Source organism: Poecile atricapillus, chromosome 4, assembly GCF_030490865.1.
Source record: "Poecile atricapillus isolate bPoeAtr1 chromosome 4, bPoeAtr1.hap1, whole genome shotgun sequence".
NCBI classification, from domain to species: Eukaryota; Metazoa; Chordata; class Aves; order Passeriformes; family Paridae; genus Poecile; species Poecile atricapillus.
In genome coordinates this window covers 3,590,301-3,616,983 of record NC_081252.1, presented here as the reverse complement: position 1 = coordinate 3,616,983, position 26,683 = coordinate 3,590,301, and the positions used below count along the sequence as shown (strand labels likewise).

The 26,683-nt window shown below is 42.1% G+C and overlaps 1 protein-coding gene across 22 annotated transcripts in view; it reads left to right on the top strand.

Moving 5' to 3' along the window:
* The window catches only part of ANK2 (ankyrin 2), a 260,764-nt gene that overhangs the window by 139,029 nt on the left and 95,052 nt on the right, over positions 1-26,683 (top strand). For all 22 annotated transcript variants that reach the window (XM_058838913.1, XM_058838927.1, XM_058838926.1 and 19 more), the window contains 3 exons: positions 7,954-8,055; positions 15,036-15,134; positions 15,637-15,735. In XM_058838913.1, the coding sequence (XP_058694896.1) occupies positions 7,954-8,055; positions 15,036-15,134; positions 15,637-15,735 (300 nt within the window). The remainder of the gene's footprint in view (positions 1-7,953; positions 8,056-15,035; positions 15,135-15,636; positions 15,736-26,683) is intronic.

The window sequence follows — 26,683 nt, the reverse complement described above, 5'->3', positions numbered from 1 at the left end:
GTGTACAGTAGATAACATTTGATCCACTTGCTGGATAAACTTGCTGGCAAATTTTACAAAAAGTATTCCATGACGAAAAGCATTATGTTTGAATTTCTGTCTTTTACATTTGAATGCTGGTATGGAAGAAGATTCCTTAATGGGCAAAAATCCCTTTGTGACGAGTGAGTTGGGTAATGGTAACACCTGGTCTGTGCCACTTGTAGAGTTGCACCCAATTAAATGATGGAACAGATGGTTCCTGAAAACAGAGCATAACCAGGCCAACTGGGACAAAATTTAGTGATTGTCTCAAGGGTAGGAGCTTAAACTGACACTTTAGAAAGCAGGGGATAAAAAAAAAAATAATGGTATGTGTTCACATGCCTGTTATTTTTTCCCTTTGTATCTTTAAGTACTGAATAACATCAAGAAGCCATGAAAATTTGAGTTTAGAAGGTGCAACTTTCCTTCTGCCATGAGCTGAATTCTCAACTGCAGGCATTCCCTGAATATATTAACATGATGAGCCACCAGGCAATTAGGAGCTCCTTAATGAAGAAGAGTTCAGAAGCTATCAGCATTTTGCTAATTATAGAAACAGCTGTTGGACAAGCAGTGCCTCACAGCTCTGGAGTTTGCAAATGGTGTTAGCACTGTCACCTACTCCTGCCATATTGATTAATTGTGGCTTAATGCTGCCTTTACCTGAAGTGATAAAACAGGATTCACTCGAAAATCAAAGGTTTTTAAACACACAACAATTCGAGGTTTTTGATTTATGTAAAGCAGGTTTTTCTCTTGTCCTGATCACGGAAAATATCTTCAAAAGTTACAGCTATACAAGTTTTTCTTGGTCACATCGAAGCAGTACATCTCCAAGTTTGTGCTTGAAAAGTAAGTCTGAAAGGGTTATTACAACTCAGATACACATTGTAAAAAGCAAACAAACCAAATAAGTTAAATCAAGGTGTAAACATACTGTTTGGATATTAGGCTTGAGTTTTTAATTCTCTTTTTATCAGCATTCCATTAAAAAACTGTATTTAGTAGCTTAGAAATGTTCAGGGGCCTATAGTGCTGGACTGGGTTCTCTCACAGAGATATTTCTGATTTTGGACAGACTAGGGTCATTCATTACTTGGAGTAGGAAAAAAACCCAAATCCAACCTGCAGGAACAGTTTTTCTACAGACACAATTTAAAACAAATATTTGGATTTTCTGGATAATGTTATGATGAAAGCTATCCTTTGAAAACTGAAGCCTTCTACTCCCCTGATCTTTCCTTCTTATGCATGAAGCTGGTTTTCACCAGCAAATTTGAATAATTGGAGAAGTTTTTATGGGTTTGGTGCAGCATATGATTTCAGGATTTATTTTTGCACTTCTCTCTAAAATGTCCTCAAGAAACAGGCGTGTGCTGCGTGCAGTAAGTGGTGTGGTACATAATGGAATAGGAGGGGCAGCTGGAGTGAGGACAGAGGAACCAGAAGGGAAGGTCTGACTATTTGATTAAAGTACTAATTTCCATATATGATTTATTTACTGAGATGTTTCAAATTCAGGTTAAATTGCAGGAATGTAATTAGCAAGAAAGAGGGAGAATCCACAGTCATATATCCATATAGTTACTTGATCATTTCTTGTATTCCTTGTATTACACAGTTTGTGACAGCTAGGTAGTTACAAAGTAATGTTTGTATTCATGCTGTAAGTGTACTTAAACTTATATTGATGTTTTTCATACTGTAGTTTATTTATTCCTAATAGTCTTATTTATAGCTGGAATTACCTATTCTCAATCAAAAGTTCATAAGAAAAGTTAAAAGATAGGAGATCTTTACAAGGTCCAACAGCACCAAATATTCCTCAAAAGTCATAGGTTTAGGAATGAAACGTCAGTGTCACCCAGTTCCACCCCCTGCCACAGGCAGGGCCACCTTGAATAGCCCAAGGTTGCTCCAAGCCCTGTCCAACCTGGCCTTGCTCATTTCCAGGGATGGGGCAGCCACAGCTTCTCTGGGCAACCTGTGCCAGGGCCTCACCATCCTAACAAGGAAAAATGTCTTCTGTTATCTAATGTAAATTTACCTTTGTATCTATGTAATGTACTAGAATTGCATTGCAAACATGTTTTTTTTTTAAAAAAAAGTAGTTAGCGAGGACTTGCAGTGCTTTGTCACTGTATATGTATTGAGAGCAGTGCATTAGAAAAAGCTGTTTATATCCACAGATGGTGAATTCATCCCATAGTATGAAATACCAGCTCAATATTTTCTAATCCCTTGTACCATATTCTTATGTTTATCATGTATTGATTTGATTGTGTGACCTTAGTGCCTGCATGTACACAACATGAGCCTTAATTCTGCCTGACTGAGCTGAGGGTGGCGGGCAGAGCTGCCAGCTGAGACTTTGCACATTAACATGTCGGCTTTGGGGCTTCCCAAATTGCAGGGCTGACATAGTGCTGCTTAAGGTGAGCTCTTCTCCTTTAAACCTTCCCTTTCCTCACTGGTAGAGTGTTGGCTTTCAAGCACGATCTGCTTACTTGTGTAAAACTCCTAAGAAAACCCCTCAGGGGTGTGTGCTTAGGAAGAGGAGATGTGATAAATACCATATGGCACACGGGACTCTGGGTCTGTGTTTTTGTCTTCTTTCTTGTGAAGGAAGTGCCTTCAAATGACAGTGTGCTGACACTTTTTATTCACCAGTCACCAAACTATAAAGACCAATATGGTGGTTTCTCTCACTGAGGGAGTTGTGAGGGGCCGTGAGGGATTTTTGAGGGACTCTAAAGAGCCGTGAGGGGCTGTGAGAGGCTCTAAAAAAGCTATGGAGGTGCCATGAGAGGTTCTGAGGGGCTCAAAAGGGCTGTAAGGGACAGTGAGGGAGGGACTGTGAGGGGTTTTGAGGGGCTGTGAGTGGCTCTAAAGGGCTCTGAGGGGCTCAAAAGGGCTATGAGGGACTGTGAGGGAGAGACTCTGAGGGGCTATAAGAGCCTGGGAGGGGTTTGGAGGGGCTCTAAAGGGCCGTAATTGATTCTGAGGGGCTGTGAGAGGCTCTAAAAGTGCAATGAAGCTGCCATGAGGGGTTCTGAGGGGCTGAAAAGGACAGTGAGGGAGGGACTCTGAGGGGTTTTGAGGGGCTGTTGAGGGGCTCTAAAGGGCCATGGTTGACTGTGAGTGGCTCTAAAGGGCTCTGAGGGGCTCAAAAGGGCTATGAGGGACCGTGAGGGAGGGGCTTTAAGAGCCTCTGAGGGGTTTTGAGGGACTGTGAGGGGCTCTAAAGGGCTCTGAGGGGTTCAAAAGGCTTATGAAGGACCATGAGGGAGGGACTTGGAGGGGCTGTAAGAGCCTCTGAGGGGTTTTGAGGGGCTCCAAAGGGCCATGATTGACTGTGAGGGGCTCTAAAAGGGCTATGAAGGTGCCAGGAGGGGTTCTGAGGGGCTCTAAAGGGCTGTGAGTGTCTCAAAAGGGCTGTGAGGGGTTTTAAAGGGCCATGATGGGCTCTGAGAGGCTCAAAAGGGCTATGAGAGACCATGAGGGAGGGACTCTGAGGGGGCTGTATGAGCATGTGAGGGGTTTTGAGGGGCTCTGAGGGGCTCTAAAGAGCCGTGAGGGGCTGTGAGAGGCTCTAAAAGTGCTATGGAGGTGCCATGAGAGGTTCTGAGGGGCTCAAAAGGGCTTTGACAGCCTCTGAGGGGCTCAAAAGGGCTGTAAGGGACAGTGAGGGAGGGACTGTGAGGGGTTTTGAGGGGCTGTGAGGGGCTCTAAAGGGCCATGGTTGACTGTGAGTGGCTCTAAAGGGCTCTGAGGGGCTCAAAAGGGCTATGAGGGACCGTGAGGGAGGGGCTTTAAGAGCCTCTGAGGGATTTTGAGGGACTGTGAGGAGCTCTAAAGGGCTCTGAGGGGTTCAAAAGGCTTATGAAGGACCATGAGGGAGGGACTTGGAGGGGCTGTAAGAGCCTCTGAGGGGTTTTGAGGGGCTCCAAAGGGCCATGATTGACTGTGAGGGGCTCTAAAAGGGCTATGAAGGTGCCAAGAGGGGTTCAGAGGGGCTCTAAAGGGCTGTGAGTGTCTCAAAAGGGCTGTGAGGGGTTTTAAAGGGCCATGATGGGCTCTGAGAGGCTCAAAAGGGCTATGAGAGACCATGAGGGAGGGACTCTGAGGGGGCTGTATGAGCATGTGAGGGGTTTTGAGGGGCTCTGAGGGGCTCTAAAGAGCCGTGAGGGGCTGTGAGAGGCTCTAAAAGTGCTATGGAGGTGCCATGAGGGGTTCTGAGGGGCTCAAAAGGGCTTTGACAGCCTCTGAGGGGCTCAAAAGGGCTGTGAGGGACAGTGAGGGAGGAACTCTGAGGGGTTTTGAGAGGCTGTGAGTGGCTCTAAAGGGCTCTGAGGGGCTCAAAAGGGCTATGAGGGACCGTGAGGGAGAGACTCTGAGGGGCTATAAGAGCCTGTGAGGGGTTTGGAAGGGCTCTAAAGGGCCGTGATTGATTCTGAGGGGCTGTGAGAGGCTCTAAAAGTGCAATGAAGCTGCCATGAGGGGTTCTGAGGGGCTCAAAAGGGCTGTGAGGGACAGTGAGGGAGGGACTCTGAGGGGTTTTGAGGGGCTGTGAGTGGCTCTAAAGGGCTCTGAGGGGCTCAAAAGGGCTATGAGGGACCGTGAGGGAGGGGCTTTAAGAGCCTCTGAGGGGTTTTGAGGGACTGTGAGGGGCTCTAAAGGGCTCTGAGGGGTTCAAAAGGCTTATGAAGGACCATGAGGGAGGGACTTGGAGGGGCTGTAAGAGCCTCTGAGGGGTTTTGCGGGGCTCCAAAGGGCCGTGATTGACTGTGAGGGGCTCTAAAAGGGCTATGAAGGTGCCAAGAGGGGTTCTGAGGGGCTCTAAAGGGCTGTGAGTGTCTCAAAAGGGCTGTGAGGGGTTTTAAAGGGCCATGATGGGCTCTGAGAGGCTCAAAAGGCTTATGAAGGACCATGAGGGAGGGACTCTGAGGGGCTGTAAGAGCCTGTGAGGGGTTTTGAGGGGCTCTAAAGGGCCATGATTGACTGTGAGGGGCTCTGAGGGGCTCAAAAGGGCTATGAGAGACCATGAGGGAGGGACTCTGAGGGACTGTAAGAGCCTTTGAGGGGCTGTGAGGGGTTTTGGGGGGCTCTGAGGGGCTCTAAAGAGCCATGAGGGGCTGTGAGAGGTTCTAAAAAGTCAGTGAAGGTGCCATGAGGGGTTCTGAGGGGCTCTAAAGGGCTGTGATAGACTGTGAGGGGTTTTGAGGGACTTTGAGGGGCTCTAAAGGGCCATGAAGGCTTCTGAGGGGCTGTGAGAGTTTCTGAGGGGCTCTGAGGGACCTTGAGGGGCTCTGAGGAGCTCTGAAGACTGGGGGGGGGCTGTATTACAAAGTATTTCAAGAGATGACAGAATCCATTGGAAAAGCCAGCAGATCCAAATTTGTTGTCTCCTCACATGGCATGACTACAGGAAACTGCTGCTGTTGTTTACTGAGGGGATTTTGTCAAAATGCATTTGAATTTGAAGTGTGCTAAAGTGAATAAGTGTCTGAGACAGTGGTGCTGACAAAAATGCTTTTAAAAAAATATTAAAAGAATGGGACGAAGGACAAACTAGTGACAACCTACTGAAAAATTAGATTTGGCCAACTGTGAAAGAAAATAGACCTGAGTACTCCCAACTTCTAAGTTTTCTAAGCCTTGTAACATGGTGCTGAACATTTTAGATGTTTTGTGGAACCAGTCTCTGGTATTTGTATGGGAATTTATATATGAAGCATATGGGTTGCTGAATTACTCTTAATGTAGACAAGGAGTTAATATTCTGCATTATGATCAATGGTGCATTGTATGGAAAGTGTTTTGAAGTGACTTGAAGTGATGTACACTGCAATAATTAGATTATGAGGTAATCAAATTATGAATCAAGGAAATGAGGATCTACTTGGAAAGCACTGCTTGTATCTTCTTAGCCAGAAACAAATGGCATGTAGTTGTGTGGGCTTAGCTACAATCTGAGCTTCCAGCAATAATGGAGATGTCAGCATTTTCAGCTTCTTATGTTTTTCTGCATGAAAGAAAAACAAGCAATGATTGATTAAAATCTAAGAACCCAAATTTGCAGGTGTTAAATAAATAAATTGTTGCATTATTCTTTCTTAACCTTTTAAAAGTACTGATAATTGTAGTTTTGATATGGTAAATTATTGTTGTAGTAGTCAAGCATGAAAAAATTGGGGGAAAGAAGGTAAAACGTGTGTATTATTGAGGGCAAGGATCCTTTTCCCAACCAGAGTGTCCAGGTTTACCCCTCATGCACTCAGATATTTGCTTTTGGTTGGTGTTTTTACCAAGACACTTGATTTTTTTCAAGGGTATTTAAACATTAAACCAGAATTTGGTGTCCTTATGAGTGCATCATCCTCTCAGGAAAGGGTGCAGTGACAACAGTGATCCTTTAGTCTTCAAAGGGAACTTTCAGGTTCCTGTCAAAACCTGCACTGGCATCAAATCTCATCCAAATGCTCCCCTGACTGAGGCCTGCAGTTATCCAAAAGTTCTGTCACTGAAAATTCCTGCGTTACCTTCCCTTTCCCCCTGCTGCATGTTTAGGAAAATGGTCTGTTTTCCTAACAGTAAAAGATGTGGAAAGTGTGCTGGAGTTTTCTGAAAGGAATTTAAAAGAGAATATTTTTGTCTTGGCATGTAGCACAGTTGTAAGGAGGCTCATTTTGATGACATCCATCTGTTGCAGATTAAAATAGGTTGGAATCGAGGATTGTGAAGCGAGTTAGTGCAGCGTGATAAGCAGGGTGACCGAAATAAATGCATTGGAATGGATTGGGCAACTGAATTAAGTGGCTGGAAGTGGGAGGCTTTTAGGATATTCTCATGATGTGAAAACGTGGTTCTGCCCGACGTTTGTGACAGGGAGGTGGGATTAGTTGAGAACACACTCAGGAAAGGTGAGTCCCACCCAGTCCGGAGCATGGACCATCCTCGACCTCTGTGCTCCCACCCCCACAAACAGCCTCTCGTGCTCATCTACCTGCTCCTTGCACTCCCTCCCACTCGGATTATTGAACTGGGACAATTGCTGCTGGCCCTGGTCGCCTTCCTGAGGGCTTACTCAGGGTACTCATTGCTCCTGTAGCACGGCTTGGGTTTGTGTCCTGCTCTCAGGTGGCTCAGTAGCCAATTTGCCCATGTGTGGGAACATCCAAATCTGGGCTGGTTTCAAGCAGCTGCTGTCGTTCTGTGTCACAGACAAAGGCGAGAGGGCTGAGGCGTTCCAAGCTCCGTTGCTTAACGGTACACGCCACAAACCTGGCTGAAAAATGAAAACATATTTTTATAGGATTTTTACACCCTTTTTTAACATGTGAGTGCAGGCAGTTTAGGGATGGGAATGTTTACAACGTGATCCTGGATTTAGATATTCAGCCTTGAGTACTTTATCTGCTTTGTTCTAAGGTTAGCTACATGTGCAGTGCTGCCCACTTGGAGCATATCTATCTAAAAATAATAGCTCTAGATCTGTAAATAACATCTATACACATCTACAAACAACATACATAAATCAGACATAAAATTATATATAAAGAGAATATATACTTAGCTATAATTCCCCAGGAAACTATAGTTAGCAAGTTGATAAATTTATTTTTTGCTTGTTGACAATATCAGTTACTATGATTTATGTCAGGGTTTGGTTTTTTTAGTTCTTGCTAAATTTTGAATGTCAGCAATTATTGCTCTATTTTGCTCACTCTGACAGGTCTGCGGTTCTTTTGTGCCACTATTGCCTAATTTAAATATGCTAATTAATGCAGATATATTTCAAACTCAGTTGTTTCACAGGTTTTTTTCTCCTGCAGCATAAAATGAAGAAACCTTTCACCACTGATTAAGTTCTGCTCTGGTATAACTAGGGGCTAATTGGGGAATTTTTTTTTTCTTCTCTTTTTACAGTCTGACAGCAATGCAAGCTTTCTCCGAGCTGCCAGAGCTGGCAATTTGGACAAAGTAGTGGAATACCTGAAAAGTGGAATAGACATTAACACCTGTAATCAGGTAAGAGGTTCAAGGGACACAAGTTTGCAAGAGTGAATTGCAAGAAACCTGGGCACTGTAGAAATGTGATTTATCTCTTTATCCTGCTGAATGTGGTGTGCTCAGCCTGTGGATTTTCTTTAGCCATCCCACGTGAAGCACCTGATCCCCTGAGAGCTCAGGTGTGGGAATGTGAGGGTTCCCTTGTTATTTTTGTGAGATCTCAGGGAGTAGCTTAGCACTTGAGTGGGTGTTGTTGTAGCTGCCCAGGTAACTCACATCCCAGCAGATTAAAATCTTGGCACTTACCTGCACTGGCAACGCAGTTCTGATTACTCTCAGATGGCTAAAGGGGTAGCATGGGCTTTTGACCTTGTTTCACAAAACTAAATGTGTTTTTATCACTGGTCAATAATGTCTACAACATAACATAAAAAGTACTTAAATGTTGGACTTAACGTATTCCATCTTCCCTTTCAGGGAAGTTATTACTCCTGTAAAAATACGCTGTTGAAGTTTCACCATTGATGTTACTGTAATGTGATACAATGTTTTGGCTTGGCTCTTTTGTAGGTCTGTCATATAAATCCAATTACTTTGGCTTCATAGCTTAGGAACCTTCGTTTGCAACGTTTATTTAAGTGACTAGAACCATCAAGTTTAATAAGACTCTTAACTGTGATTTAAAATATATATGCAAATAAGTGTCTGCATCAGTTCTGAGAAGTGTCTTGGCTTTCTAATGAAACCACTGCAGTTTCTTTGGTGGGGAATTTGACAGCTCAGGCTTTATGGTGTCCAGCTTTCCCCTAACTCTTTGCCAGATTTGATCAGAGTGACCACTAACTGGACAATGGCTATGTCATTTGGAAGTAAAACTCCAGGATTGTGACCACTATTTCTTTTGGGGGAAAAAAGAGTAAATGGGAGAGTAAGGAATGAAATAATCTCAAATAGTTGGCTCCATCACCTTCCCTGCAGATGACTAAAGCAGCCATGTGTCAAATGGAAGCTGGGGCACAGGAGTGAGAGCAGATCTGTTGGCTGTGCCAAGGAATTTAATGATGACGAGGATAAGAGCTGGGGATTTTCATGTTGTATTTATCGGAAACATACAGAAATGTCCTTGTCTTAGTGTCTAGGGGAAGGTTTCCTTTAAAAGACTTGCTGTTAAGGAAAAGCTTCCTGAGTTATATGGGACATGACCTGGCAAACTCCAAGTTGCCCAGTTAGGAGAGAGTAAAGCTAGACTCAAGTTCTTCTGTTCCAATAGATCCGAGAAGTTTTATGGCTTTATTATAAACACCAATATTAACAAAGACATTCACCCCCAGGAAGGAGCAGAGCTAATATGATAATTACTTCGGAACATTGCAAGGTTTTCTCCTGCTGTTCATATCCTCTTGCTGGTTATGGGAGGAATATGACAAAGGTTGCTGCAGATTTATCCTCTGTGGACAGTGCTTCCCACCTGCAGCTGGTGACACAGCTCCTCTTGCACTGCGTAGGTGAGAGCAGAGCTTTCACCATCCACTGAGTGCAACCAAGCACTTCAGTTTCTGCCAGACTCCAGTTCTGGTGCCGTATGAAATTGCTTGCAGAGGTTTTTGGGAACTAAGGCCCTCAGTGCTTCCACTGATTAAGCATCGCTGGTGTAGTGTAAACGTTGTTGGGAGTGGGAGCAGACTCCCTCTGCTAGAGGTCAGGGAATACTGAGTAAGCCATGGCAGCTGCTACTGCAGCCTTCAAGTTATTCCTCCTTTTTTGTCTTCTCCTTGGGGTTTGACAGGGCTGGCCATGTCATTGTGTTCCAGCTGTCTAAGAGGAGAAGCAGACACAGACTGTGCAAAATGCAGGGGTGTATTTTATTTTTAAGCGTGAGATATCTCAGTGATTTTTAAAAAATGAAGCCTTATATGTGCAGGGTATTTTTGCTCAGTGAAATGCTATTTTTAGATTAGATCTCATCTGAGAAAACCATACATAATGTTAAATATAAGCTTTCCAGAATGGAGAGAACACCAGGAGATTCTTTCTTCAGCTTCAGTGGTTTTTTTTTCTCAGATCCTGAGTTTTCAGAGTGATATGTCTTTATAGATAATCAAAGTATTTCCCCAATGTAACTGTTGCCAAAATATGATGGAGCTTAATGTTTCTGGATATACTGAACACAGAGAGTAGGTAATAAAACAATTACAGAGTTAATAATTTGATATTACTTAAATATGCTTTGTTGAATGCTACCATCATAACAAGTTCACTTATTATGGGATTGCTTACTTTAATCTGATTTCAAGCACTGTCATCTATTCTGACAATCATAAATTCTGTTTATTTCTGGAGAGAGTTAGGAATGTCAGGGGACAAAATTCCTCAGTTTTATGAAGAGTCCCTTAGAAAAATCCAATTCCTGGTATTTTATAGGCTGGATAACCAATAACCATTGGAAATACCCAATTCCTTTAAAGTTCTTTTTCTATGCTACAAATGTAGTTTTTTAGTATGTGGGTACTGTTTCTAGTTAATGTAGCAAGAGAAAACATCTTGCTTCATCATCATGTTCAAAACATTGCTTAGCAAAACAGATGTCACACTGTGCATTTGCACAGCCCAAGATTCCAGCAGGACTTAGACCCCAGAGTGTGACTATTCTGAGAGTTTTGAAACTGAATTGGGGATCTAAAGGTAACATCAAGTAGCATTTCTCCATCTTGTCTTTGGAGACCTGTCAGTTTTCAGGGTGATGTCTTGGAAGGGAAAATGCAATGGGAGTTGGAATTTACTTTGAAAAAGTCTTCTGTGTTCCTCCCTGAAGTCTGACCCCTTGAGTAGATCAGAGTTCAAGCATTAGGTCGTTTTGGGGGCCTCCAGCTCCAAGGTTTTCTGAATTTCTGTCAGTTTGGCTTTTGCTCTGGTTTTGTTGGCTTCCTTTGAATTTAGTTTGTCTTTGTTCCTGCCGTGGCAGTGAGACAGAGCACAGCTGTTAATTGCTCCCTCCCTCCCTCCAAGTGGAAAGGCACTGCCTCTCCCAGCAGTGCCAGCTATAGACTGAAGGAGCACTGTAGCATAATGAGGTCAGCAGCACCACATTTGATGTCACTCTATAGGTTAATTCAGTTTCTTGACTTCCTAGACTATAAAGCAACAGAAAGTGAGAATTTTCATAACCTGATAATGTTTTTCTTTTTTTTTTTCCACCGTCCACTTCATTTCTTTGTGATATTTTTAGTAAAAACTTCCACAAATATTTGGACTTCAGAAAGCCGTGCCCAGCTATTTAATGTGCCCTTTCCCAAAACTCTCTTGAAAAGAAGTTGCCACATGCGCATTTTATTCCTCCAAGAGATTTATTCAGAGGAGAGACTTTGCAGAGCCATCTATTAAAGAGAGAAAAGTATTTGAGCTTAACAAAGACTATGGTACTGCTTTCTAGTTTCTGTCTCTGCTGGCAAAAGGAGTTAGCGCCACCATACAGAGTTAGTCACAAAAGCTTCTTAATTTTCATTGTGTTTTGAAGTTATGCTTTGCTATTAGGCTGTTATCATTGAAGCTTCTCCCCACTTCCTTCAAACACTTTCTTTTCCCCATTTCTACATCATAAGTTCTTTATCATCCTCATGAAGTCTCGCCAGCAGAAGGTGAGTCGAGCTTTCTAGAACTGCCAAGTTATTGTCTATACCTGTCACTTAGAGCTGAGTTTAGAGGGAAAGGTGCAAAAGCCCACAGAGTGCTGACTTGGCTGATTTAAAATATCCTTTGAACTACAGGTTGATCTGATAACTCTGGCAAGATATTTCATTTCCATGGTGTCAGTTTGCTTTGGCACAATGGGATTAGGTGGGAATGGGAGAAGCTGTTGGGTCTGGGTGATGGCCCAGAAGGAGTAAATGGCACAGCAGGATTGATGCTGAGCCAGGCAGTGATGAAAGAGCTTCCATTGCATGAGGATCACTCCGTGAGGCAACTGAATACAAAGGCAGAGGTAGCAGGGAATTCTCTGGGGTGATTTCCAGACAAGAGCAGTGTCTGTGCCTGTCTTACAGGGAATAAGTGACTGACATTGGACCAGCTTCAAATAGGCTGGTGATTTATAGGATGTCCAAGAAATCCCTGGACTTTTCCAGTGTGGTGAAAATACCTCATGTGGCACTATAAGAGTGCTGTGAGCAGTCTGTGGTAGGTGCACGTTTGTAGCACCCCATGGGATAGAAAGCATTGACATCTTTGCTTCAGTGGTAGAGGAGAGAGAGACTTGAAGGAGTCAGGCACTGCAGGGAAACACTTGGAAACAAGAACCATTTTGGAAGGCTTAGTATTGTGTTATTTTATGAGAGTTAAAATTACCAAGGAGTCTCCAAAAAGAATGGCAGTTATGGCATAGCAAGCTTTGTCCTTATGTGGCACAGTTTTGCTTAGCAGACAACTAATTTCACCCTCCCCAACTTTTTGGTGGGCAGGGGAGAGAAAAAGGGACGTGTCAGAAACCTTTGTTGTTCTGAACGACAAAAATCCAGTTGACAGGAACGGAGGAGTTGCATTGATTAAATCTGAGATTCCATCATCAGAAGTAGCAGGGATCAGCCACGTAGGCTGGGAAATAATTGCAGCGTTGGTTCTGATTAGGGGGAAAGAGAACAAAAGTTGCTTTAAGGCTTCAGTTGTGCTGGCCCTCAGCATTTTAAGTGCAGGGCTTGCTGCTGCTTACCCCTGCTTGCTTTATTTAAGGAATTATCGACTTTGAATAGCTATAGTCCTATTTTTAAGCTAGAGTTTCTTCCTGGACTTTTTACTGGACCTCAACTGTTAATTTTGCTGATGTTTTAGTGAATTAAAATTAAGTCCTGTGTTGCAAAGAAACTCAATTTATGCAACAATATCAACTTCCAGGTGCTTATTGTGGCATCAACCGATATGTGACTCAGAGGTAGGAATACGAGTATTTTCAGAGATTAAGCACAGGGACAAGCCTTGCTCTCTCCATATTTTGGCCCCTGGTAAACTAAAACGGAGGCTTATCTTCATCCCTTTCCATTCAGAGTTGTTTATGGGCCATGAATTGTGCATTTCCTCTGCTCTTTGTTCCCAAAGAGTGAAGAAGGTTGATCACATGTGGCAGCAATACATCAGCTGTGTACACTGTGAGGAGGACAAGCTGCCCTTCAGATTCCCATGGAAAGTACTGATGACAATCTGTGAAATCAGATATGAGAACAGGTCTTTGTTCTTATAAACAATCTTCTTATAAAACGGTGAGGAGAACACCATGTATCTTCACGAAAAGCTATTTCAAAGCTCTCAGCCAGTGCAGGTAGAAATTGTGGTTAGTTGATACTCAGCTGAGATTAAAAACAAGAAAGATCAGAGTTTTCTGAAACACATTCAGCCTTAAAAATATTCTTTGACATGTGCAGCATTCCTTATCCTGGTGATTATGGTCAGTCTCACCACATATTTTTGGCTGAGGATTTATCCTTGACCAGGGCATGGCACTGCTGCTACCCCATGGCTCTGCAGCTCCGTAGTAAGAGTGTTTCCTCTGTAATAAGGATGTTCTGGCTGCTGTAGCTTTTCCCACATAACCAGGCTTGAAACCACATTTCTCATTAACATTTCCTAACTACCAGGCTGCAGAAGGGGGTTCCTCTGCTTTTCACAGCCTGTGATTGTGGCCTTCCTTTAGTCCCTTTGCTTTTCTCATCTTTCCACTTCTGAAATTGACCACAAAATCTGCCTGTGCTACTTGCATGGATGTGGAATCAAATGGAGCTAGTGCAGAAATGCATTTGGATTGCTGTGTCTGAATCCACTGGACCCACTCCCATCAAAAATACCTCCTGTGAAGTGCTAAGTGCTTCAAGATCCCTCTGGGAATTACAGGCTCCGCTTGCCTCTGTGAATGCACAAATAAAAGCCAGAAAGTTGCCTGTTTATTTCACAATTGAAGTGATTCTGAACTGCTCAGAGACAAGCAAAGTGATAAAAATTGCACAGCGCAGGATTTGCTGCTGGTTGCTCAAACACCTGAGTATTGCTCCTGATGCCTGCAATATGGAAACCAAGAGAATGCTGGAGGGAATGGCAGTATTTGTCCCTGTCACCTGCCTGATGTAGCATGAAAAATACCTCAGGATTGTGAAAAACAGGTTGGCAATTCAGCTACAATAGACTGCAGTTTAATTTTTTTCCTTGGGTGGAAGGGGGAGGGGACACTAGGAAGAAGGAGATCAAATTTCCATGGCAGGAATTTTTATGAGATTAAGTATCCTGTTCCTGTTTAATGTGGAAAGGATTTAGATGCTGACTTTCTTAGGTTACCTTTTCAACAATCCTAGCTTTTATTTAATTAGTTTTCTTTTCCTTTTTGACTGAGATTGCAAAACCTCAGAGTTTAGTGAAGACTTGCTCATCAGACATCAGCAGAAGTGCCAGATCAAGGATCAGTTTGCAAGTCAAAAGTGATCAACAGCCATTTTGGCCTATTTGTGCTTTTGGGTTTCTGTTTGTTACCTGTCATCCCAGAGGAGAGACCAGGGTTCAGGGTGGCTACGTCAGCATGGACTAACCCTGACTGAGTAGACACATCCTGTGTAAATTTGGCTAAGTCCTGTGATTTCTCAGTATTGATAAAACCTCAGCAGGGCTGGATAAGGTTACAGTAGTGAGGCAGAAATACACTCAAGTTTTGAAACACTGGGCTCCATGGAGATCCCCAAGGTAGTAGTCTGTGGTAATGGGAAGTTATTAGAAAAATGAGGAATCTTCTCTGGATTCTCACAAAACACAGTTTGCTTTGATGTATTTGTTACTATGAGAAAAATGTTATCGGAGAAGTTTGTCCCACAGAGCCTCAGCTTAAATAGCCGTGTCCAAAGTATCTGACTTATGCAGACAGTCAGCTAAGAGAAGTCAGAGTATTCCAGCTCCTAATCTTCTCCTGATCCCAGGGCGAGGTAGGAATGTGTATCTGATATTTGTAATGGATCTGGCCCTTGTGCTTGCAGAATGGGCTCAATGCTCTGCACCTGGCAGCCAAAGAGGGCCACGTGGGACTGGTACAGGAATTGTTGGAAAGAGGCTCGGCTGTGGATTCTGCCACTAAGGTAATTGATGCATGTCTCTAAGTTTATTCCATACATGTGAGAAAATGTGACAAAACCCCAAAAAGTACAAAATGAGAGAATTGTATAAATACCACACTGGTATTTAAACTGTTGTTTCTGTTATGGCCTGGGAGTTGTCTTTGCTGCAGCTCATTGGTAGTAAATGAAGAGGAAAATGTAATTTGTAATATAATACAGGGGAAGCATTAGAAGCTTTTAGCAATGCCAGATTTTTCTTATATCCAGTGACAGGTCCTCCTTATTTTAAGGAGAATTAGTATAGCTCCAATATTTCCAAATCTGTGAAAATCACTAACTGACTTTATCATATCCAGAGTCTTTTTACCCATGGGCAGAATGGAAAAACACCTGTGGGATAAATTGCTTTCCCTTTAGCCTTTCCACAGGCAAGCACATGTGCATGAATGCTATAAAAAAACCTGCTGATTGAAATGATTCCTGAAGAAGGGTAATAATAACTTGCATTTCTCCCCTCTAACAGAAAGGGAATACAGCCCTGCACATTGCATCCTTAGCAGGACAAGCTGAAGTTGTCAAAGTTCTGGTGAAGGAAGGAGCCAATATTAATGCACAATCTCAGGTATGATGCTCTTTTTCCTTCTCACTTCTAAAAGTTATTTGGTGAGCTCTTGTAAGTTCTGAACTAGTAGACACTGCTTCTAAACATCCAAGCCTGACAAATTGAGCAAACTGAGGCATTCTCTCATAAGTAGAATAAAAGTAAATACTGAATTGAAGTCATTATATGCTCATTGTGTGATACAGGAACTCCTATTGTTGGTGATAGAAAAATTTCGGAAGCAATTTATAGGAGCATGCTAGGAATTCCTAGAAAATTCCAAAGTATATAAATATTGTATTTGAGTGGAATTTGCTGAGCAGTAATGAAGAAGAGAATTTTTCAAGGGCTTGATTTGTACAATTGCTTTTTATGGTTATTCTTTGGCCAAGAGTTTCCAGATAACTTATTCTGGGCTTCCAAACTCCTTCCTTATGTGATCAGAAAGAATTTCAATCAAAAGTTTGTGAGGAACATTTGAACTGGGGAAAATCACCTTGTCCTGGCCAGAAAACCAACTGTAAAAACTGCCCTCTTATTTCCACTGACGTGAAACTTGTCTGGTCTTCCAAAACATACCAGAGGACAGGGTTGTGTCCTTTACCTATGATTCCCTTTGATTAAGATTAAGAACCATTTATCAAATAAATAATTTGATTAATGTCTGGAAATGCTGCCTTAACTATAGTAACTGTCTGTAGCTATAAGGGTCTGAACAGATGGTATAGATGATAAAGAAAGTAAATCTTTCTGAAGCACTTGGCTGGTGACATCCTCATAAAAAAGAAAATTTTCCTAGCACTAGCTCCACACCTTGTTTACCCAGACCTGGGAAAGTGGGACCTGGAGGGTTTCCTATTGTTTGACGTTACAAATTCACCATGGTCAGGGTAAGGTAAGTAGAGAGCAGGAGGTGAATAAACAGCTGCACAAAAAGAATGTTTGTCTGTTCCTTTAGCACATTTTAAGACAAGAGAAGGAAACTGAAAAAAAACTTTAGGTTGCCTGAATCCAAGATTTTAAAAGTATATTCTTTATTATGCTTTTTGCCCCAAAATGATGGAACAGCTCTCTCAGGACAGCTCAGTTGCTCCCCATGCTCTATTCACATTAAAGATAAAGAAACATAGTTCCTTTGTTCAAAAACTTAGCAAACTCCTTTCATAATGAACAAGCTGGATGATTTCTTCATACATTTATCAGCCTTTTTGTGTGTATTAGAAGGTAAAAAAGTCTTCAATGTTTTGTGCATGGTAAGAGAAATAATTGTTAAAAATAATACTTTGATGAAACATTATTCCTCAAAAGTCTTCCTAAAGGCTTTTCCTTATGCTGAAAAAATAAATGAGGTTTTCTAAATTAAAAAAAAGAAAATCCTATTAGAACTGGAAAATGCGTTCACAGGTATTACTTTTCACAGTATTCTAGTTATAAAGACATTTATTGTTAGCACTGGATGCTTTGTGTAATGTACACAGAGCTGTTAACAGGCATTTGCTACTTGACTTAATTGAGTTAATCTGATGGAGGACATTTTCCCCATTACTGCTCACTGATTGCTTCCAGGCAGGATGGATTGGAGCTGCTGGGATACAGATGTCCTGCCTTTTTGTCTTAATTAAACAAGTCCTGTTGATTTGACCGGGAGCAGGAGTCCTTAATGTGGTGTCATCCAGATTTGAGGCCTTTGTGTTGTGTCTTTATGCTTTTCCAGAGGGGATGGATAAGATGGGTAATAGCTGTTTCAGGCAGATGTTCAGAGGCTCTTGCTGCCACTGCTAAAGGAGGCATTCCAGTGGAAGGCATCCTTTAATTATAAAGTAACTTTTTTATGGAATGAGGGCGATGAATGCTGCCTTGCTGCTCAGGGTTGCGTTGATGTGTCAAGAATCACGTGTCATAGAGAAGAAATGTTACAGAGAAAAAAACAGAAACTCCCAAATTAATAAAGAATAGACACACGGGTTATGATAACAAATGGAGCAAGGTTCAAACGTATCTAACTACAGCCAGCCAAAAATGAAAAATATGAAGTTAGATAGGAAAAAGAATGACTGAGCAGAATGAGCTTGAGTTCTCAAAAACTCAGGATTTGTTGTCTAGAAACATGAAAAAAATGAAGAAAAATATATCAGCAAAGAGCTTAATCAAGAAAGTGGGAAATGAACAAAAATACAAATTTAAGGTGCACAATACAAAAGTGAGAAGTTATGAATGAAATGCTCAACTTCTCATTTTTATGTTTTCCCTCAATTCCATTTTTAAAAATAGGTGCCATACTGTCACCCTTAAATCTTTTAGTAGCAGTTGTTGCTATTGAGGGTGTACTGCATCTTCTCCTTGGTATCTCTGTTATTTCACACTTTATTTTTTTCAGGCCCCTGTGAAATGCCATTTGCTGGTAGTGATTTAGTGCCAGGAGAGTTACTCAGGTTGCTGCATCATTTTCTCTTTCAAGAATTCACTATCTGTCAAAGCCGTTCTCATTTTCGGTGATGACAATTTCCCATAGTGACGAAATTTCTTCTTCGATGGTGAACTGGTAGATAAAGGTGTAGCTGCAACTCGAGCTTCTTCAGTTTATTGTTTCTACTTTAATTTTCTCCATTCAATTGCATAAAAACACTGGCCTTTATCAAAACTTACAAGCAATGACATCTGAAACACCACACTGATTTTCCAGTTCCTTGCAACAGCAAAATAACAGAATTATCGCAGGAAATGCTATTAAACCCACTGTAACCACTGGGTTTGCAAACCCCATCTGTGCTCTCTGAGGCTGTTAAGCACTCTGGGCTCTGATTTTATAGATTTTGGGTTTCTATTAGATTAGTTCGCTTTGCCCTTCAGTTTCATGTTGGCCTTTGGAGCTGTTATTTTGTTCATCTTCCTCTTTTAAAAACTCAGTTCCTTTTGAGCTAACATGTCATCACTGCTATTTTTAGAGAAGTAATTTCTATTTTGATAGCAAGTTTAATTGCACAGTGATTACCAATTGAGTGACTCCACTTCCAGTTGCGTGCGTGCCCTTTGAGAGCTGACATCTTCCTGGAGTGTGTTTCAGGCAAAGGCTGGGACCAGGGCACACCCAGAATGGTCAAACATCTACAAGATGCTGCCCTTTGCTGGCATATTCCCACCTGGAACTGGACAAGGGTGGATTTTTTCGGCTCAGTTAGAAGTACCTTTGGTTACAAATATTAAATAGTAAACATATTGATATCATGAGTATCTGTAAGGCCTCTGTTCAGTTGACTCCACACATAGTTCAGTGAGCAGATCTAGACAGGTATCATCAGGAGAAAACTTGATTTCTGCAATTTCTCTCCTGGATTTGACCATGATTTTGGTGCTGTGTAGATCTGATCAGGCTGCACTTGGTGATAATACTGATATGAGCCAGAATGCCACAGCAGGTAACTGATCCACTGGGGTGTTCCAGGCTGTTCCTCTGAGCTTTGTGTTTCCTTGTGGGACAGAACAAGGTCCATCCCATTGATTGATGATCAATGCCATACATGCTGAACTATGTATTCACTTGAGTGAGTGATCCTCTACCTACTTCTGAATTTCAGCAGGAAATTCAGGCAAAGTCTTCAGGGAGCACTGGAATGTTCCATCAGGCAGATGGAAGTGGAAGTGGAATCGGTCACTCACTTCTGTCACATCCACCCACAGCCATGCCTCCATCACACACTTTCACTGAGCCTGGTGTTACCCTTCTTCCACAGCTACATCATCTCTTTACCTCGCACCTAGCCTTGGTTGTCGCTTGTGGACTAGAAAAGTTACTTTTTTTTGTGCTCTTCCTCTCAATGAGATCTACATTTTCGACACATTAGGAATTCTTATGTGAGCTCTTGAATTTTTTCCAGGTGGAAGAAATATCACCAGATTTATTCAGTCCGACCCTTTCCTTTGATAAATTACTCTTTGTCCCTGTTGCTTTCTCCTTAAATCGTCCTGGACCCTCTGACTCACGTACAGGCATCAGAGATGTGCGATCACTGGAAATCAGCCTTCCAAATGTGCTGATAGCCTGACTGCAGAAATCCTCATAACTGAGTGTACCTGTAGACTGTCAATGCAGCAATGATGCTGAGGTGTCCTGAGCATGCCTTCCTTAGGGAATGGATCCATCCTGGCTTTCTTCCATTCCAGATGAGGTCGAGAAAAACCTCTTGCACCTCCTAGGATGAGGCACTTTGACAAATGCCAAGTGATTGAGGTACAAAGTTGAAATGTAGAAGGCAAAATGAGGAAATGCAATCTGCTCCTGTTTGGGACCTGTCATACCCTGGAGTCACCTAGGAAAGAAGTGGTTCCCTTCAATTTTAAAAATTCCTGCCGCTGAGTTTGCAACGGAACATGTTCCCCATTAGCGCAGGTTATGTTTCAACCACTGCTTTGTATAGGGGCCCTCATGAAAGGAGGAGCTACCTTTTAATCATCAGATTATTTAAAGTGACCCAGATAGAGAGAGCAAGGATTAGATAAATCGGTCCTCCCCCAAGCTGATTTTGTTATTTAAAAGCCCTCCGGTTTCCTTTCCTCGACATCCTCCTCTAAGCGCATTGGGAACACATTAGCCAAGAAATATTTTTGCTTAAGGTTGCCCCTGTTACGGTCACCACTTCCTAGGTCAAGATGAAGAGAGGCTGCTGTGACTGCTGGAGCATTCTTATCCAAACATCTCATCAGAATGAAGCAGTCCTTAGAGCAGCACATTTCCAGCCCCGATGTGTGCTCCCGAAAGGAGCGGTAAGAGCTCCGTGAGCTCCTTCCGTGTTACCGCAAAAGCCAAGCGAGGATTTAGGTGATTCTCAGAGAAGTGATCAGCTTGTCTCTGTCAGGATGCCCTAGGATTTGCTTTACCAGGGATTGCTCCCCCCATGGGTTGTAAGGATAATCTAACCTTGGGAGCAGAGCGCATTTTGCAGAGTATTTGCTGCTCCATTAGGACAAAAGGTTTTAATTCCACCAACAGGGCTTTCTGCTTTTATATCAATATAGTTAGAGAGGCAGATTTTTGGCTGCTGTCTGTCAAGAGGAGTCATTTAGCCACAGTTGGTCATTGCTAATGTAATAAAGGGGCAGGCCCATTATTTTTTCACTAGAGGGGGAAAAAAAGGGATGAAATGCCTTCTGGAGGATTATGTGGGTTTTGAGAGATATTAACAAAAGTAATACCTTAAAGAGAATGAAAAACCACAAATATTTCAGCAAAAACTGAAAACAAACTGAAAATATTTACAGTATATATCTTAGTCAAATCCTTGAATTTACTGCTATGAAAGGCTGAATGGTCCAGGTGGAAAGATTCTGATTGGAACAAGAAGTGTTTTTTTCAGTCAATAATACTTATTCTTAGAACATATTAGCTTTAGGAGGCTGCAGGTACTCGACATGCCAACCGGAAGGGTAAGGGCTCAGCAGACCATATCTCTCCCCTGCTGGGATGACGCAGTGCTGACTGTGAGAAGCAGGCAGTGCAAATGTTGGCCATGTATATTTATGAGTGTGGGGATGACTGAGCCACAACCAAATAAATAGAAGCATCTTATTTTTGGTTTTAGCGCAATATTGTCTTCCTTCCAGCCCTCAGCCACACAAAATCAATGGACGCTCTCAGGACTTAACTGTGAAAGGACTTTTCCTTTACTTTGTTTCAGAAGGCAAACCCCAAAAATCCAAAGGCAGTTTTGGATGAGTGCCCAGACTCAAATCTGAGACTCTTCCCTGACTAAGCCTTTGGGCCCTCACCTATGCCCGGTTCCAAGGTGGTGTTTTCTTGTGCATGACCAATCTGTTCTCATCTCATTATTCTCCATCAGCTCCATGTCTATTACAGGCTCCCTCTGTGTAAAAAATACCATTTCCAGAGTGTAGAACATCTTGATTTCTGCCTGGCTGTGTTTCAGGCCCTGTTATTACTTTGCTGTCCTTGTGGAAAAAAGTTGTGATATTTGAAGCTGCCGAAATAGAATATTTGTTCTCTTTAAATTCAGCGTCTGGGCTGGGAAGTGACTTTGCCTCTCATTTCCCAGGAGAGGGGCCTTGCAGTGGGGAGGCAGCAGGTGTCACATACGTAGTGCTGCTCTTGGAGTCCTGGGTGATCCCTCATGAATGAACTTGCCAAGTTTGTCACAGCCCAGGCAGCATCATTTATCCATAGGCTTTGTCATTATTGCCATCCTGTAAGTATAGGGTGGCAAACACTATTTATATTACTAGAGAATTAGTGGGACAGCTGAAGAGGTGGTGCTATTTTCAGTGTAGGCTTCTGTGTCACCACATTTAAAAAAGCAGTATTTATTACAAGTTAGTTCTTAATTTTTTGTCTCAGACAATTAAATACTCTTTTTCTGTTTGTTTAACTGTTTGGATCAATTTAGGGACCAACCTCCCTAAATCCAGTAATTCTTATCTTGCTCCTGAGGACTTTTCTCATCTTGAATCTGTGACTCTGTGGGCCTCAGCATCTGCCATGTGTGATGGATGCAAGAATTGTCACCTAAACGATTGGCTGACACTTGCTGGGGGATTTTACAGCAGGTCAGAATACAGCAGCTTGCTTTCCCCTTAGGGATGTACCACTCTGCATCCAGCATTTCTTTGTGCACAGATACTTTTATCTAATCTCTGTGTCATCCTTACTAGCGCTTTCCAGCTTTGTTATAAAAGGAAATGCTAGCCCAGGCAAGTGAATATACAATGCATTGCTCACTTGGAAGCATGGAGGAAAGATTCTGCCCCGAAAACATGTGGTGCTTTCATCAGAAATCCAGTGTTCCATTGGGTTGTGGATGTATCTATCTGAATATCTCTCATAACCTAGAGGAGCTCTTGATTTGAATATGCCCAGTCTTTCTTGAGAGTAGCCCACTTTCTGTTGAGTGTATGGTAAAGTGATATTCCTTAGGCACCTTAAAATTAAATTATGTGAATATCCCTTTATCTTATAGCCTTATCTTCACAAATTTCACAGTTGCTGTTAGATTGAATATAAATATAGATATCATAATTCAATTATTTATGAGATTTTTTTAATGAGAAAGAGTATGGAGTATCTGTTTCATGGAAAATATATTTTAATGGAAAAGAAATATGAAGGTGAATAATTGCTAAAGTCACTGCTATGTTAAAATCCTGGATTTTGATGTAAGCTAAGACCAACAGAAAGGAGACTCCAAAAAACTAACATTGGTACCTTGATCTATCCTTAATTCACCCTTTTATACAGAGAATCTCTCCTGTTTGGATATAATCCTCTTATGAAGAGTTTATTTATAGACTGACTGAAAATAATGCTCTGAGCGTAATGTACTGAGCAAAGTTCCCAGAATTTTGATGATATTGATGGTTCTATCAAGATGTGTACTTTGAATTTAGCTTGCAGGTGGCATTTATTTGTTACCCTCATATTCCATTGATTACAATAAGTTTATTGCTGGGCTTGTTGGAGGATTTTTCACTGAGGATGGGAGACACCTCTGGGGCTCATCCTGTCTCCTCCTCTGCTTGAACAGGTCTTGAAGGCCCCCAAATGACCATGACCTTACTGCATGAAACAGTATTTTAGCACAGGACCATGACACACAGATTTTTCTAATGTGTGTGAGATTTTTGATGAATCATCTTCTGTTTGTCTCACTCTTCTCTCATCCTTCATGTCAACACCCTCATGAATCCTCTTCAAACAGGCAAAATATAGAGATTATGTACCTATGTTTTCTCTCTTTTCCATATCAGTATGGAACAAAAGGTACATATTCATATATGGATATAGGGCTATAAGGTATATGGATAAAATAGGTGTATGGACTCTGAAGTCCACAGCTAACAGTTCAGGGCTGCATGCAAAGAGGAACCTTAGTTCCTTGAAAGCCTGCCATGAAATAAACCTCCACCCAGCTATAGAACTGCTTGATTTTCTCAATACTCTAATAATCCCTCTGCTTCTTCAGCCTGTGTTCTTCATTAGGGCTTGGGGACAATTTAATGATACAAATTCTGAGTCATATATAGACTTGCCAATTTACATTAATAGCTTGAAGAATCATTTGAGAGCTACTCATTTTCTCCAATTAGCCAGTAAATCAGTGAATGTAGTAGAAAGAATGGAGTATGAAATATACTCAGTTTAGTGATAATTTCTCATTCTGACTTTATATTATAGCAGTAAATATCTTGCAGTACACATTTGTGGGGGTAATGAAATTTGGAGTATTCTGTCCTCACCACGAATACTCTGATGAATCCATTGTTTGGAAATGAATGTTATATATCATTACACAATTAATGTCAATTTTTCAGATGATGCACCAAATCTAAACACACAGAACATGATTGCACAGCTGGGCTTTACAGGAAAGAAAAATGTAGTGCATTTCTCCTTTTCCAGGTCACAGTTGGTATTCTTCCTTTAATTCTGGATGGTATGGGACCATGAACTGAAGGAAAATGTACTGGAATAGAAAGTGCTCACTACTGGGCCAATTAACTTGCTGAGTCTCATTCCACAGGCTAAGGGGAGAGATCAGTCTCCCTTGCAGTATGGCCATGGAGAATCATTTCCCACGGATACAACAGGAGGCACTTTGGGATAGTGAAACAAAAGTCAAGGGAAAATGTTTTCTTCAGTTTGGGGGTTTTGAGCTTTGACATATCTGTTCCAGAAGCAGAATAGAGAGCTGAAGTATTGGTGTAAAGCTCTTAGCAATTGAAAGATGAGAAAATGAGAAGAGGCTTTTAGATTGATGAAAGGAAAGGAAATGAAGGGAAAGATCAGGTTTGTGTGGGCAGTTCCATTCAGGAAGCGCAGGCCTGGCTCAGAGACAGTAACTCGCTGTGGAGGAGACAGACAGACAGACAGACAGACACATCCATCACAGAAACCACGTGGGGTTGGACGAGGATGGAACACCTGGGGTCCAGTGGCCAGGGGAGAAGGAAGAGCTCCAGCAGGGCTAGCACCTAATCCCACTGGGCACAGCTCTGCCAAGGAGAGCAGGCATATTGAGAATCCTAAAATAGGAGTTTCCTGGCAGAGGGCCAGGACTGTTGCAGTTGGGGACACTGCCATTAGAAGCTCTGAAACCAGAGCTTCACTGAAAGCAGACTGGGAAAGCAGACTTCTCCCTGCCAGCAGACAAAGTCAGGCTTGACCTTGCCAGGGGGAGAAATCCAGGGGAATCTTTTCCAGCATATCTGGTCAAGGCAGTTTTGCACACAGCTCTTAGCATGTTGTAATTCCCAAAATGAGCCAGATTTCAACAAAATATATGCAGTAGTTTCAGACTATAAATAAAGCCTGAAGGGGGAAAAAAAAGATACTATGACTTTGTGTAATTGCTGTCTCCTAATTGCTGTAGTTTCAGGTGTGATCACAGCACAGGCATGACAGAATGGGCAGTCTTCTGGATCTCTGTGTAGAAAAACATTTGGTATTTCTTGGTATTAAAAGGTCATGAAGTCATGTAAGCATTGTTTATAGTCTCCTAATCCAGGATTTATTGTTCTAGTTCTGTTCCAGAACCAGGGACTTGAGTTGATTAAAAAAATAAGATTCTTTAAAGCTTTTAAGCAAATTGATTAACTGCGGCTTGCAAATTGTCATATTCACCCAATTCAGTGGGGGTGATCCTTTTGGAATTCTGAGCTAGAAGGATTTTACAAACAGCATGTATTACATTTGAAAGATTAGACTTTACCATTAAAATGCTGTTGAGGTGAGTGGAAAATTACTATGAGTTATCCCTCGTAGATTGTCACGTTGGTTCTTTCCGGAGTGGGAAGGAGAGCTGGAACAGTGAGCCAGCTCAGTTACCTGCAGGTTCCTCTGTGCTGTTCCCTACAGCTGCAGTGGAAAAGAACCCAATCTGTTCCTCATTCCCTCTGCCAGCTCATGCCTCTGCTTGAGAATCCCCTGCATCTTCCCAGTTACTTGGTGAACAGCCTTCCTTCATTTTCTGTTGTGATGGGATCTCTTATCTCCCTCTCCCTGTGACTCCCCAGCTCCTGCCTCAGAGGGGGGACATGGGAGAGGCTGGCTCTGTGTGCTTCCAGTTTGCTGCCTGGTTTTAGCAGTGATTTGGGAGGAGGAAAGATACCCATCAGCCTTACCTTAGTGTTAAGAGGCTTCTCTTGATGTGTAACCTGAATTTTCCCTCCAGCAGCCCTGTGAACCCTGCTTTTTTTGTTTCAGTCATCGTGCAGAAAAAGACCTTCACCATTTATTAGTCTCTTCTCAAAGCAAGATAGCTTCCCTAAGGAGATCCATTTTTATGCCAGTGCAAGGGTTGTCTTTATTACAGCAGAATGAGCTCATTGACCAGTGATGAGTCTCTGGAAGACTGCTGTGACCTTCAGGGCCTTTTCTGCAGAATTCTTCATTCCCTTTGTGCTTAGTTGATTTTTTCTGGCAGTAGTGCAAAAACTTGCGTTTGTCCCTACTAAATTACCTTTCCAGGTCTTTTGACCACGGTTTCAAATGCTGATCCTGTACTGTGAGGGAATTGCAGCCTATGTTGGTCATACTGTCTGTGACTATAATAAGAGTCCATAATTTGAATAATTTCTGAGAATATTGGACAAAGCCACTCATAATACATCCCCCCTGTTTTGGCATTGAACTGCTGTTAAGTGTTCTCTGGGTGCCATTTTTTAATTCTGTGTCCCAAGGTTGTCGATGGAAATGCCAGAATATTATGCAAAGCAGCATTAAAATATTTGCTACAACTTTTATGACAGATATCACATGACATCCACAACATAAATTATGTTTTTGCCTGAGCAGTCCTCTACATTTGTAAACACAGAGGGGGGTTGTAAAGACATCAGCTGTACCATCTCTGTATTATCTAGTGACTGAAAAATGAGATTTCATTTCATTAGGAAATTATTGAAATGTTTCCACAGCAGGTTTCTTAGAAATAATAAAAGGGTTTTGGTTGTCATTGTATTTGTA